General features: G+C 36.6%; 1 protein-coding gene across 18 annotated transcripts in view; it reads left to right on the forward strand.

Moving 5' to 3' along the window:
• ADGRL2 (adhesion G protein-coupled receptor L2) overlaps window positions 1–14431 on the forward strand; it is a 383827-nt gene that overhangs the window by 351351 nt on the left and 18045 nt on the right. For all 18 annotated transcript variants that reach the window (XM_030953164.1, XM_030953165.1, XM_030953163.1 and 15 more), the window contains 7 exons: window positions 2279–2462; window positions 4348–4470; window positions 4730–4935; window positions 6009–6182; window positions 7190–7399; window positions 8365–8585; window positions 9861–9927. In XM_030953164.1, coding sequence (XP_030809024.1) covers window positions 2279–2462; window positions 4348–4470; window positions 4730–4935; window positions 6009–6182; window positions 7190–7399; window positions 8365–8585; window positions 9861–9927 — 1185 coding nt within the window. The remainder of the gene's footprint in view (window positions 1–2278; window positions 2463–4347; window positions 4471–4729; window positions 4936–6008; window positions 6183–7189; window positions 7400–8364; window positions 8586–9860; window positions 9928–14431) is intronic.

The raw sequence follows: 14431 nt of genomic DNA on the forward strand, positions 1-14431 counted from the left end.
CCTGTAGTGGCCAGCTCCTTTGCTGCAGTACAATGCCAGTAATGCCACCTCGCCCCTATGAAGGGCAGAAAAAAGTCCTAGAACAGACATGTCTGGCTCTGAAAGATTTTATTGCAGATTTTTTCAAAATTTCTTTTAAAATACTGATTTTTACTTGTATCCTCTGAGATGAAATGTAAGAATTATTTTTGGAAAGAATTTTTAAATACTTTACAACATAATAAAAAAGTTCAGACTCTTATTGAAAAGAGATTTCTCTGTACAGGGCACTTCTGTCTTTTATCCCAAAGCCCTGGAAGTGCATGGGAGATGTCCAGTTTTACAGAAATTTGACCAAAAAGACAAAGATCTGGAGAGAAATTTACTTCACAAGCAATTATAGTTGTAATATCTTTTTATTAGCAAATACATTTTAATAGTAAAGGGTAATCCAGCTGATGTGGTTTGGGTAGAGTGGGTTTTTCTGCTTCCTTTCCATTAGCAAACAGGATCGTGAGAAGAGCAGTAGCAAGGCTGCTCCAACATCTGTGTCATAGGGGCTGTGGGGTTTTTCCCATCCATTTGCCTCTTTCTGAGAGGAGAAGAACTTCAGAAATATTCCTGGGCAGGTGATGATTTTCCACAAGGAAAATGCAGAGTTAGGTTATGCCATAATGAACGAAAAGCGTATCATATCAATGAATGCATACCGTCAGTGCTGTATGGCGATACATGAGAAACCAGAGCAGAACCTTAATTTCCAACTGGTGTCATTTTCTGTAGGTCTCAAATGGGCTTCTCTGCTTAGATAAGACTAATAAACCTCTTGAAATTACAAATCAAAAGCTGACTTACACTATGCAAATGAAGCAAGTTCCCACTTTGTGACAGAGAATTCATTTGTACCTCAGATTAGAGGCTCCAATCTGTATTTTTTAGTGACTAATGAATCTGGCCTCTGCAGACCAATTTCGGTTCCACTCTAGTTAATGGCTACAGCAGTATCAGTGCGAGCATGTTGACTATTCTCCCATTAGAGAAAGAAAAAAGGCTTTAAAGCCACTTCGAAGTATCTTCCACCTGCCAGGAAGGTCGTGGTGGCTCACAGTGCAGACAGAAAGAGGATATTAAAATGGATTAGGCTAATTAATCTTGCTCTGACAGTAGCCTTGACCAAGTTTTCCCATTCGTTTGTTTGCACAATATAGTACTCCAGACTGACATCCTTCTGTTTGTATAATGTGTTCTGTTTCCATTTCCAATGCTTTTAAATTGATCAAACAAATTATATATATGCTTAATGACACATTAGGAATAGGTAAATGGGACAGAGTAAACAGGGTGTTACAGCAGTGCCTGCTGTACTCAATGCACAGCGCACTCGGTGCACAGCAATGTTATGCATTAATGTAAAAGCCTGCCTTCAATTGATTACCTGATTACTCTGATTGGATTATTTTGTAAAATAATGTAATCATGTCACTGAATTATTCTTCTTCCTTATTTATTACTACCTTATATGCAGCTCAGTGAACCTTAAAGCGTGATGATAGAGTTGTTACAAGTAAAACTTTTTAAAATAGCAGCTTTTATTCAGCCTTACAGTTTTGCCATCACTGATAATAGGAGCGGTCAGTGGACATCTTGTTTGCACTATTGATTTCCTTTTCCAACTGACCTTTGTGCAGGAATGGGAGTTGGTAATCCTTCTAAGTATCTATGAACAGGTACAGGAACAGGAGGGGGAGTGAGAGTGGCCAAAACTAATTTATATCCACTGAGTCAGCTTCATTTCATGCCTTCTGTAATAAAGAAGGTCTATTTGTCATAGACAAGTAGTTTATAGTGCTATGGCTGCACTAGTGGGGCTCAGTTTCCAGAGGACAATTATTGTCATTTTAGCCTAAAATGCAGAGTGCTAATTTTGGCGTTAGCATTTTTAAATAGAAGTTATACATTTTGACATTAAGATGAAAGCTTCAGGCAAGACTTCTGGCATTTATTTTTACATTTTTCAGCACATTAATAATACCAAACTTATATCTGATACAAAACAAGTCAAATTTGCATGTTTACTGCTTAGAGACCACACAATGCTAGTGGCTAGCTGCGCTTCTATTCATGCTAATCCAACAAGCAGATGGAAAATATTTTAATGTTGAAAATAGTGTTCTTGTGCCATTAAATCACAGTAAATCATTCTGACAGTTAAGTATTATAATTGTCGCCGTATAACATTGGGAATTTTCCCCAGCTGCCTAGGGCTTCAGACCTAATGATAGTTTTCTAATGAATGCAGGCAGTTGTGGATACAGTGGACAACTTGCTCAGGCCTGAAGCTCTGGAGTCCTGGAAGGACATGAATTCTTCAGAACAAGCCCACGCAGCCACAATGTTACTTGATACATTAGAAGAAGGGGCTTTTGTCTTGGCTGATAACCTTGTAGAACCAAGTAGAGTCTCAATGCCCACAGAAAATATTGGTAAGTAAACTTCTTTTCGAGCATAAGTTAAAGTGCTATGTATTGCTTTACACAAAAGGAGGAAAAAGTGCTTCAGATAGCAACATACTTTCTGAAGGCTGAGCTGTACAATGTTTGATGGAAAGGTGAGTGCTCCAAAGCAGGGAAAACACACTTTTCTTGTTTGGTTCTTTGAAATTAGCCTTCTTCTTCATTGTCATTAATACATTATAAAATGGAAAGTAGTTGATGTTACAAAGTTGATTTATCACTGAAAAATCATTAGCAGAATGCGTGGATGTGAAGAGTACTTAAAAGGCAGAGTATGGATTTTTTTGAGGTAGCTACTTTCTGTAGAGGTGCAGAAAAGACTTTTCTGTTAAATATCAACTGTTCCTAATGAATTTAAATTGCTTTTTTTGCAATGTGCTGTGCCAGTTAAATATTTTAGGCACTCAGCATAGGCCAAATGTTTATATTAAACATGACTGCCTTCAGGTAAAAATGTGTTCAGTGAACTACATCTCCCATAATGCAGAATAGCTATGCTCCAGAGACTGCAAAGTAGATGGAGATAGTTGGAGCGTAATTTAGAATTTAAGTGGTGACAGAGAAATGAAGGGGTTTGGTATTAGAGATGTGCAAATATTGTTGTGCAGGATGTGTTAAAGCAAAAATCATTGCTATGCATAAAATTAATATTCCTTATTACAGAGATTAATGTAGTCTCAGGGAGGTACAAGGAACCTGAAAGTCTGCTAATATGCAGAGTACCAAGATAGAGACTTGGAATAGACTGCAGAAATGAGACTTTTCACGTTTCAGTGTCTGCATATTTGTAGCTGTAGAAGATGATTCTGCCTAGTTTTTAATTGAGTAGGAAGATACTGGGAAAGGATGGGGAAAAGTCTCACAGTCTGTTATCAAAGGAACTGCACCAGTTGTTTTGAAGGAATGTGGGTAGAATCACAGATCTGCCTTTGGATGTACACAAGCAGTTCCACGGAGATGAGTAGACACTGAATATTACTTCTTGTGATAAGCTGTCTTCATGTCATAATAACACTTCCCTGATGCCATGCAAGACTGAATTCCTAGTACACATATGTGTGTATGGCTTGGAGAAAGAGAAGTGATTTCCTAATTTCATACTTTTTGTCAGTCTGTAGTTTAGATCTGTAGCTGGACTGGTTTAATACAACACAGATTTTGTCAAGCAATTGTCCACTCTCACCTATATGATTTTATCTATCCAAGGAAATCCAGCATTCAGTAGTAATCCCGTGAAAATTTCCCAATATGCAATGTGTTATAAAAGTAATACTGAAATATGGCTGAATAGCATCTGATTTTTCAATTTAAATGCTTTTTAGCAGAATTAATAAAATTATTTCCTATAAATATACAGAAGTAAATGTAGGAAAAAAAAATTGGAAATAATTTTTAGCTACGTATACTGATTTAGCTAAATATGTGGCATGAGTATACTTAGGTATTCTTTGCTGACTGTTTAAAAAACTCTTTATATCTAAATCAATACTTAAAGATCTAAATTTGTCAGCAGAGGATACTGTATAGACGTTAAGAGCTTCAAAACTAACATTTTTTGCAACATGTGTGTAGTATCTTTAACGGGATGCTTTGTGGGCACAAATTTGAACAAGGTTTGAAGTCATGTTATCACTACTAAAGTGCTGTCATTTTAGCAGTGCACATTAGATTTAGTTAAAGAAGCTAAGTCTGTGTGATTGAAGCACGCAGTACAAATCTGCCTTACAGACAGCCATGTGAGAAATCTAAATAAAGACTGGGGGAAAAAATTGTCATCTGGCATATTGTAATCTGGCCAAGAGACTTTATCTGCATTCTCCTTTTTAAACAATTTTTTTTCCTCTGGTCTGCTTAGTTTTGGATGTTGCAGTGCTTTCGACTGAGGGCCAAGTGCAGGACTTGCGATTTCCTCAGGCTGGTAAAGGAGGCAACTGGATTCAGCTCTCTGCACGAACCATGAAACAGAACAGCAGGAATGGTGAGCCTTGGGCACGGAACAGTGGAACTCCATTAACTTCTATAATACCTACCTTACCCAGTTAAAACATCAAAACATAACACCACAAAGCTGCTCTGCAGCTGTTTTTTGATGATTATGGGTACCTGGTCGTTTTTCTTCAAGTCCATGGCCTGAAAATACCTCTCAGTTTACTGATGCTTAATTGTCATTGGAGTACAGGTTGCTGTCTTTCTGTAGACCTCTGTGGAGTGATGATGGGCTTTTTTTTCTTTTGTAGGACTAGCCAAACTGGTTTTCATTATTTACAAAAGTTTGGGTCGTTTCCTGAGTACCGAAAATGCAACCATAAAGTTGGGCAGTGACTTGGTGGGGCAGAACAGCACGATCGCCGTCAACTCGCACGTCATCGCAGCCTCCATCAACAAAGAGTCGAGCCGGGTGTACCTGACTGATCCCGTGCACTTCACACTGGAGCACATTGATGTGAGTTATGCTAATGAGTCAGTGGGAAGGTCACAAAATCAGCAAGAGAGAAAAGCAATGCAGAAAAACAACCTTTTTTTTTCCATTTGAATTTTAAATGTTGGACTAGGTCAGAGATGCGAGTTAAGTCTATGAACATAAAATTAAATGAGCCTGGTTCAGTGATTATTAGAACTTAAGTGTATTCTTAATGAAAGCTAATTCAGTAATCAACATGAAAATGTAAATTACTCATTTGTTTTTAACTGAAAATTAACTCTTACCTTAGTAGAAAGGAAGAAAATAACTGTTAAGATTCTTTATGGTTTGATGTAGTAAGTTTTATTGACTCTTTAACTTTTTACATTAATTTTGGTCCATGTTATGGAACCTTATACAAATTGTTCAAATTGCATTTATTCAGCAAAGAATAAAGTATGGTATCTTGATCTGTTATACTTTGAATTGTTGTATATTTTCATTGTGGTATTTAATTTAATGTGTTTCTTTGCTCTTAAGTTTGTCCCTTTCTCTTTTCATGTCTCAAATAAAACAAAATAAACAATCACTACTGTGATAGAGAAAATATGGTTAGATTTTTCCTCTCATTTGCCTGTTTTTTTAAATCTGGTTGTATTTTTTTTTTCATCAAAATAGATAGGCATTGAGGAGTGAACTTTTTTGTGATAACTATTCACATGACTTTGGCCTGACCAGAGATGAGAACCAAAGGAACAAGATCCTATTTTCAAATTGTCAATTACAGAAAAAAATATCTTCAGAATAAATTCACAGTCCTAACTTTCCAGAAAGCAAAAATAACTATAATGTACCATCCATGCATAAAAATTGTAATTGTTTGAAATGGGGTCTGCAGTAATTGAGACTACACTTCAGAGTACTTCAGACTATAAAGCCCCTTTTAAACTAGATGCCTTCCTTGTGCAACATAGTCCACAGTTCTGCTGATGAAAAACTTTATTGTCCAAAACATGCAAAGTTTAATCTAAATTACCTTTTACACATATTAAACAACTGTTATTGCCATCTTAGTGTGTAAAATCCTTATTTTATGTTATCCTTTTGTCTCCCAGCCTGACAATTATTTCAATGCAAATTGTTCCTTCTGGAACTACTCAGAGAGGACTATGATGGGATACTGGTCAACTCAAGGCTGCAAACTGGTTGACACAAATAAAACTCATACAACGTGTGCTTGCAGTCACCTCACCAACTTTGCAATTCTTATGGCTCGTCGGGAAATTGTGGTAGGTAACGATATTTCCAGCCATCAACAGAGAACAAACTTAAAAGACTTAGCTTTAAATTTTTAGCAAGATCCAAAATTGTTGAAGTTTCTTTAGTATTTATAGCTCCTACCCACTCTTTCCAAAGCAATTTGCTTTCTGTAGCACTTTTCTTACTCATCCATAAAGTTGCAAGCAAAATAACAGGGAAGAGAAAACAAGAAAGAGCAAGAGTTTTCTACAAGCCATATTCTAAAGTTACTGACCAACCTTACAACCATTTTATAGACTCTCCCTCAGTACAGATGCAGTGTCTGTTCAGGTAGCTGTGCAAGCTGTTCCCTGGAAGCCCAAATGCCAGCTCTCCTTTAGCGAGGAAGGTCAAGAAACTTCCATACTGGTTGTTCAAACACCTCTTCATAGTCAGAAATTTTGTTGTCTATTTAAAGCACTTCCTGCATGTCAGGGGCCCAAGAGCATGCAATATATGAAGGGATATGGGACTTCTTATTAAGTCATTGTATTTGAAAAGTTCACTGTGAAGAACTGAAGCAAGGAATCTCCTTTAGCTAAACATGAGATTGAAGCCAGAATTACATGGGCAGCATATTCTGCATTTTGTCCTGATCATTGTGTAAAGCATTGCTTTCTTCTCTGCTGGAGTTGCAGGTCTGTAGAAAGTCCCTGGAAAAGCTCTCCTCTCTCCTTTCATCAGAGCCTATTGGTACCTTAAAAATATTATGTTTCTCTGCTCGTATTTCCAACCAGTCTGCAGTGAGCCATAGAAAAAGTGAAAATGCTATCTGAACTGGATAAAATAGTCACATTTTTCTCTCAGACTTGCTCCTCTTCTACTTACCCTGATCTTGCTCTTCTGGGACTGAAGACCTGAGACTGAGAAATTACTGAGTACATTTTGCCCATCTCATGCAATGAACAAGTAGCTTTTCTGGATACCTGTGAAAATAGGTTTTTGTTTATACTCATGAAGAGTCATATTAATTTTCTCCATTCTTGGTTATTTCTAGTACAAAGATGGAGTGCACGAATTGCTCCTCACTGTCATCACCTGGGTGGGAATTGTCATCTCTCTTGTTTGCCTGGCCATCTGCATCTTCACATTCTGTTTTTTCCGTGGCCTGCAAAGTGATCGTAACACTATTCACAAGAACCTTTGTATCAACCTATTCATTGCTGAGTTCATTTTCCTAATAGGCATCGATAAGACAGAGTACAAGGTAAGTTTTCTCTCTGTGTACTGATCTTGTTCTCTGAAATGACTGTTTGAAATGGATTTGAATTAAAACATGACAACACTGACAGGTTTTTAGCTCTCCAACCCAGCAAGGCTAACATAAAAGCACAGCATGAAAATAAGATAGATATAGTCACACATAGTATTTACATCCATCCCAAAATATGCTTTTTATTTTCAGTTGAGAAACACTGACTATTAACAAAGCAGGTGGTTAGACTTTTGAAAGAGGAGATGAAATTGAATGTTGACTATTAGGAACATAAATACCTTTTCTATATATATTCAAATGTCTTAACAGGTATTGACTACATTTTTATATATATTAGTACAAAACCTTTTCTATATGTATATACATTTTTTACATTTCACATTCAAGTAGGTATTTAGGTAGTATTGGTAAAATTAATTCTGACATAATTCATTTAGTTGAAACTAATAATCTAGCATAGTTTCATCCAGAATTTGGCCAATGGGGAAAGAATTAAGACCGATTTCTGTTACAACAGTAGAAATTTCCATGTTATAGCAGACAAAAATCATGGGACAGACACTTCATAATTTTAAATATGTAGTATCACATTATACATAGAGAACCAATGGTTCATGTCTAGGATTATCTAAACTGTAAGTTGTAAAACCATATCAGTTTCAAAATTAAAAAGTTGCTTATGAAATTAGGAAATCCACTCTGAAATTGATGACTGGGAGATGAGGGTGCAATTTCTTTGTCTTCATTCATACTGTTTAGCTAATTCACTTTCTGTAACTACTGAACACATATTAGTGTTTTCAAATGTTCAGAGTATATTTTGAGGGAAGATGCTCCTGAATTTGTGAAATGTTTCTAATAAAACTATCTGCAGTTCTATTGCACACTTTTCATTTGGAGAGGTAATGATGTGAAGATTTTGTGGTTTACATTTCCATCTCTCTCTTTCTTTGCAGATTGCATGTCCGGTTTTTGCAGGTCTCTTACACTTTTTCTTCCTGGCAGCCTTTGCCTGGATGTGTCTAGAAGGAGTGCAGCTTTATCTAATGTTAGTAGAAGTATTTGAAAGTGAATATTCTAGAAAGAAGTACTATTATGTTGCTGGCTACCTCTTCCCTGCTACAGTAGTTGGTGTCTCAGCAGCTATTGACTATAAGAGCTACGGAACAGAGAAAGCGTAAGTAATTGCAAGTGACCTGAGTGTTTTTCAAGTGAATAATTTTTTAAAGCCTATTAGCTGTCAGAGGGTCTCTGACAGACTAAAATACCATCTGAAAGCTTTATTGGTAAGAGAATGGCGATGCTGTGCACAAATTACAATCAAGTCTTTTGTAATTCTCTGGGTTCAGGGGATTTGTACTCTAGAGAGACCAATTCTAAATTATGGTCTTTCTTTTAACACAAAAGATTGACCTGAAACAAATTGAAAAAGTAAATAACTTTTTGTACTCAGATGTATATTAAGCAAAATTTCTCAACTTAAAGTATCTGACAAGCCTAACCACCCAGTTTTAAGCTAATGCTTCATTAGATCTCTTTGTTCAGCTGTCCCTCTAGCTAGCTCTCATCCTGAAGTATGACAGTACAATATTCCAACCTATGTGTTTTATTTTGATAATATTTTATCAGGCAAGTAGAGTGGGATTAAAATTAGCCACTGCCTTTTATTTACAAAAATACGGATGTATATAGGAAGTGACAGAAGGTAGATAGGAAACATTTCTGAGGATTTGAGTTGCTGGAGGCATGAATTTGCCTTTCAGTAGTGTTTATTTTGTCCTTTGATGAAATTAGTTACAGAGGGGGAAGATATTGTTGACTACAAGAAAGCTGCTTGATGTTGCTACTGATGAAAGACAAATAAGAGAATTCAGCAGGGAACTGGGCTGCTTGAAAAATGAATTGCTGAGTGAAGTTGACCCTAATAGGTTTATACGTCATTTAGTCTGGTATCTTATGTATTCTTTCTCTACAGTTCAACTCCCAGATGGGACATTTTATTCATACCATATTATTATTCAGCAAAACATGGCATCTGAGCATTTTCTGTCTCATATTCCTCAGGCGTGAGCACTTAACATAGGATATAAAGTTAAAAGCAGACTTTGAAGATCACATGGGAAGGCTGCAAAAATTATTTACTGATGTTAGTTTCATTAGTCCATGATAACGCCTGTCATCAAACCTTTTGACTGAAAGGAGAGCTTGCTTTGGTTTTGTTTCTCCTTATGTTAGTTATTCCTAATGATGTAGTTTCAGGTTCAATTGTGTTATTTAGAGTTCATTGGAAGAGTTCAGGTTAGGTGTTGTCCATGGAATAGGTGGTACTGTGCAATCTTCATCATTGTTTACTGGCAAAGTGTTACCATAAGAAGTATTTTTGCAGTTTCCATTTATTGGACTGAGGTGCTAATGCACCTTTTCACTTTTCATTCTCTTTCTTCCATAATAGTTGCTGGCTACACGTAGATAACTACTTTATCTGGAGTTTCATTGGACCTGTTACTTTTATTATTCTGGTAAGAAGTTTGGGATTTTTTTTTCCCTTTCTTTTTAGGTTGCCTCACAGCAGATTAAGAAAATTGGAATGGCATTAAAATTTCGTTCAATGCCATCCTTATTCACAAGACATTCCATAAAAACGCTTAGAAACAATTTATAATGTGACTAATGGTTATATAAATGTGTAGAAATCTTTAAAGAGTGCTGACCAAATGATTAATTGTCAAAGCTGTGGTGGCACTTCAGCATGGCCATTTTTTCCTAATGGCTTGAATTCTGAAGGTCGTATTGACATGTGTCGTCATATGAAAGATCAATGAAGTACTAAACATGGGGGTTTTCTAAAAGGAACCATTATTATTGCTTTCAATTGAGTCACTACTGTACACATTCTAGAATTTAACTGCTAATTATCCAACATCATTATCTCAAAAGGGTATTCTAATGCATTGGATAATTAAATAAATTTTTTGTTCCATTACACTTACACAGTATTTGTCAGTGTATTTGCATATGCACATTTTTCCATGCCTACTTCTGTGTGTATTTGTGTTACATGTAGTGCCTGTCAGACATAGAAGTTGCTCTGTTTTAGTACAAATAATGGGCTGTTATGTAACCAGTAGAAAGCCTGTGCACATTCATTGCTGAAGTCACTGTGTGCCTGCACCCATCTGTGCACCCATGGCTGGGTGCCCCAGTGTCCCTTTAGCACAGAATGCTGCACTCAGACATCAATTACCAATTCTCTGAGCACTTCCAGGTAAAAAGCCTGTAATCAACCCAGGGAGAGAACTTCTCCCATTTATTTCGGACTAACAATGGCAACACTACACAGTGGAGGAATTTGTGAGCAGTGAATGCATGATGTGCATTTTGGCTCACCTTGGTTTTCTCTGCTAGCTCTGTATCTTTAAAGCCTGGCTTTACTTGGGAAATGCTGTAGAAGGCTGGCTGGGGACATAGCCAATGTATGTAGAGGCCTTTTCTCATAATTGTTGATAGTTTGGAGGGATGAATTAATTTGTGTTCATGCTTTTGAAATCTTAAATAGTTGCATGTCTTCCTCTCTTTCACAGCAATAGAGTTGTGAAATGTTAGCAGAATTTGAGTTCACTTGAATTTCCAAATGCAGGAATTATATTTTTCCATATTCAGAAATTTTATTTTTTCAGTATGAAGCACATGCATCGGGCATAATTTTGAAATTTCTTTGACTTTTAGAGATCTATGTGCCAGACATAATATTTCAGCACTTTTTGTACTTACAGTACAAACTGATACTTTGATTATGGAAATTTCTACTAAAAAATGTGCCTGGCCAATGTTTTGGTTTGCATTTACTCTGTTTATATCAAAAACTATTTGAATCCTTGAGCGATCACTTAAGAAAAGATACTTGTGCAATGTAGAGGTTGTTAAAGTTCATTGGCATATTTTCAAAGACATGGGCGTAGGTGCCAAAATTTATGTGTGTATGACTTGAATTAGAAAAATTACAGTGTTTGTAAGATTTAAGTGCAGACCATAATAATTGTACAGAGTTTATTCTAAATACATTCAAATAATATCTCAGAATGATGAGGATTCTTCTTTTAATTAAACCTACAATTACAATTGAAAGTCTTAGAAAGATAGACTTAGTATGTTCAATATGATAGACAATATTTTTCAGCATGAAGTTGTTTCTTGCAGTTGTAATTATTCTGGAAATTGTTCTGATTTTCACACTACAATAGTTAAGTCACATCAAGTCTGGTTGTGTGGTGATAATTTTGCTTTTTGTTTGTGGCTCCTTCCTTATTTTATTGTTACTGGGGGTATTTTGCTAAGTCACCTATATTTCTCTCCCTTCCTTTAAAACAACATTTCACACAGGAAGCCTTGGGCTTTGCTGATGGCTTTTTCACTTCCTCATAACCAGGTCAGAGTGAGAATAGAGGTGAAGGACATTTAATCATATTGACCATGTACAGACGTAGTTCACTATTATTTACTGGCCATGACAATATTATCCTCCAGCAAATCATTTAGACTGAGACGCAAAAGGCTTTTGGGAGCAGTATTCCCAACTTGAAAAATATGAAACAGCAGGTAGCAATCACAGCACTGTTCCTAGGAGTAATTCTTCTCTAGCAATTGCTTTGCCCTCTAATCGTCCCAGCTGAGAAAGCAAGAGAAACCAGAGGAAGAAGTGTGAGAAGTGTAGTGGCTGAAAAATAATATGTCATGTGCACTGTAACCCAAGAGCTGTATCTGTAGTGTAGCTTACTTAGTGTCAGTAGCATGTGAGAATGTTGCCTTGGCAAGCTTTTTAACTTGTTGTTCAAATCACTTTTGTGTTTCTCCGTTTAATAGTTCTGCACCTAAACTCTTTTTTGACAGTATTGTCCTCTCTTCTAATTTACAGTTTTTTTCTCTGAATTTATAAGCATTTGTACTTGTGCCTGTGCACATTATTGCACAAAATGAGAATGGGAAGTATGAGGGGGAAGCATGAAGCTCCTCAGTACATTTTCTGAGGAACTTTTAACTTCACTATTTCTATAGCCTGTCATGCCTTTGGGCACCAGGGTTATTATATCTATGAGAAAAGAGCATGTAAGTAATGAGCGGTGGGAAACCATTAGTATGCCTGAAATGGTTTAATGAAAGCTTGGATCATGATACGTCAGGAGCTGTTCTTATCATTTGGACAGCTCCATCTGCATCCTTAATAATTAATTCAGTTCAGTAAGAGTTCAGTGTGCACACTCATTTAGGAACCTTCAGAGAGCACCTCTCTCGCTGCCAGTCCCAGGGAGAAATAGGCTTCTGCATGGCTAAGAGCAAAGATCTCGAGATACAAGAGCAGTTTTAGAGCTGCATTTGCCAGGTAACAAAAGCTCCGGGGAGTTCAAAAAGGGTCAGAACATGTGCAGTTCAGCTAGGTTACTTCAGAGTGGTGTTTCTGTTCTTCTGTCTTATCGTATCCATGTCAGCACTGCAGGCTGTGTGGAATGAATTTTAAGCTGCTAAGCTCAGGGCGGACGTGATTCCATTGAGCAGGTTCATGGCTATAAAACAAACAGTGCACTTCTGTAATCTGTGGTCAGAAAAGCCTGAGCACTTTGACTGCTGTGTAGATCTGTATTCATTCATGTCCAAGGAACAAGTGGCATTGGTTTAATTTAGCCAGAACTGTTGCAGTTTGCTTCCCCCAGCTTGCAGGCAGAACCCATGGATTAGTCTACCGAGGGTTGTCTAAGCAAAAATTACTAAGATGCCCCATTTCATGAACACAGAAAGTGTTAAATGTCCTCACCCAGGCTGAGGTATTGTTTACCCAAGTCAGTGGATGGACAGATGTACACATAACTTAGCTCCACAAGTGAAAATGGACTGTATTTGTAAACTTATTTTTATAAATAATATGTATTTCTCTTTCTATAGTAGACACTTGATAAATGGTTTTTATCTGTTAGTTGCAGGGGGAATTTATCATAGTTTTTGCAAAAGCTAACTTCATTTTGCTACTAATTCATTGTACCTGCATCTAATTCCAGTTGATGAGTCTTCTGTGCAGGTTAGCACACCCACTTTTAAAAAAGTTAATTTGAGTTGGACACACTCCCTGTCTGAAAATTACATAGGTTTCAGGGTCTAGAAAGACATATTTTCTGCTTATACCTTCTTTCACGTCCAGTTCCTTCTGATTTCCACAGGAGAAATGGTCCTATGTGTGTTGCCTGTGGAATAAGCATGATCTTCCATGGTGCTGCATTTGATTATTTCTGTAAAAATTCTTCATATTTTATATTTTAAAGTAGTAAGATGTTATTTTTTAATATATATCAATTGTCTTTCATTTTGTTCTATCCAATTACACTTGTATTAAGAGATGACAAGGAACTAATAGAAGTTCTATAGAAGATACTATAATTTTTTTTCTTTTACTTTACACAAAATTCTAAAATCAGGGTATAGATCAAGCTAGTTCTCTATCCAGAATTCCATCTCTTCCAGTAGACAGTAAGTTTTAGAAACTAGATCAGAATCAAGTATAAACATAAATTAAATACTATCAATTCAAATTTTTGCTTACTATTATCAGCTAATATTTTAAAATATCTCGTATTATAGCTCCACCTTCTGTAGCTGTGTGTTTTGTCACTTTTTGGTATCACAGCAGAATCTTCAAATCCAAACCTAATGCCTGACCAGACTTTTAATTTCTTATTTTTAGCTTTCAAAAGAATGTTGGTCTGATTTGCAGACACGCAGCAGGAAAAAGATTTTACAGACATAATCAAGGGTATAATTTTAGGACTGTTTGAGATGTATACATTGTGCATCTGTGTGTGTGTTTGAACAATATATTTTTGTTAGCATTAAAGAAGAGGGGTACTGTTCAGCTGCAGATTTTGGCTCATCTGGGATGGACGCAGCCCTGTTGTCAGGATGAGGTCCAACCAGTCACTGACCATTTCGTTACATGAAGTGAGGAGAATGCCACCATTGTCAGAGGCCCATTTTTTTCTC

The sequence above is a fragment of the Camarhynchus parvulus genome, chromosome 8 (assembly GCF_901933205.1).
Source record: "Camarhynchus parvulus chromosome 8, STF_HiC, whole genome shotgun sequence".
Taxonomy (NCBI): Eukaryota; Metazoa; Chordata; class Aves; order Passeriformes; family Thraupidae; genus Camarhynchus; species Camarhynchus parvulus.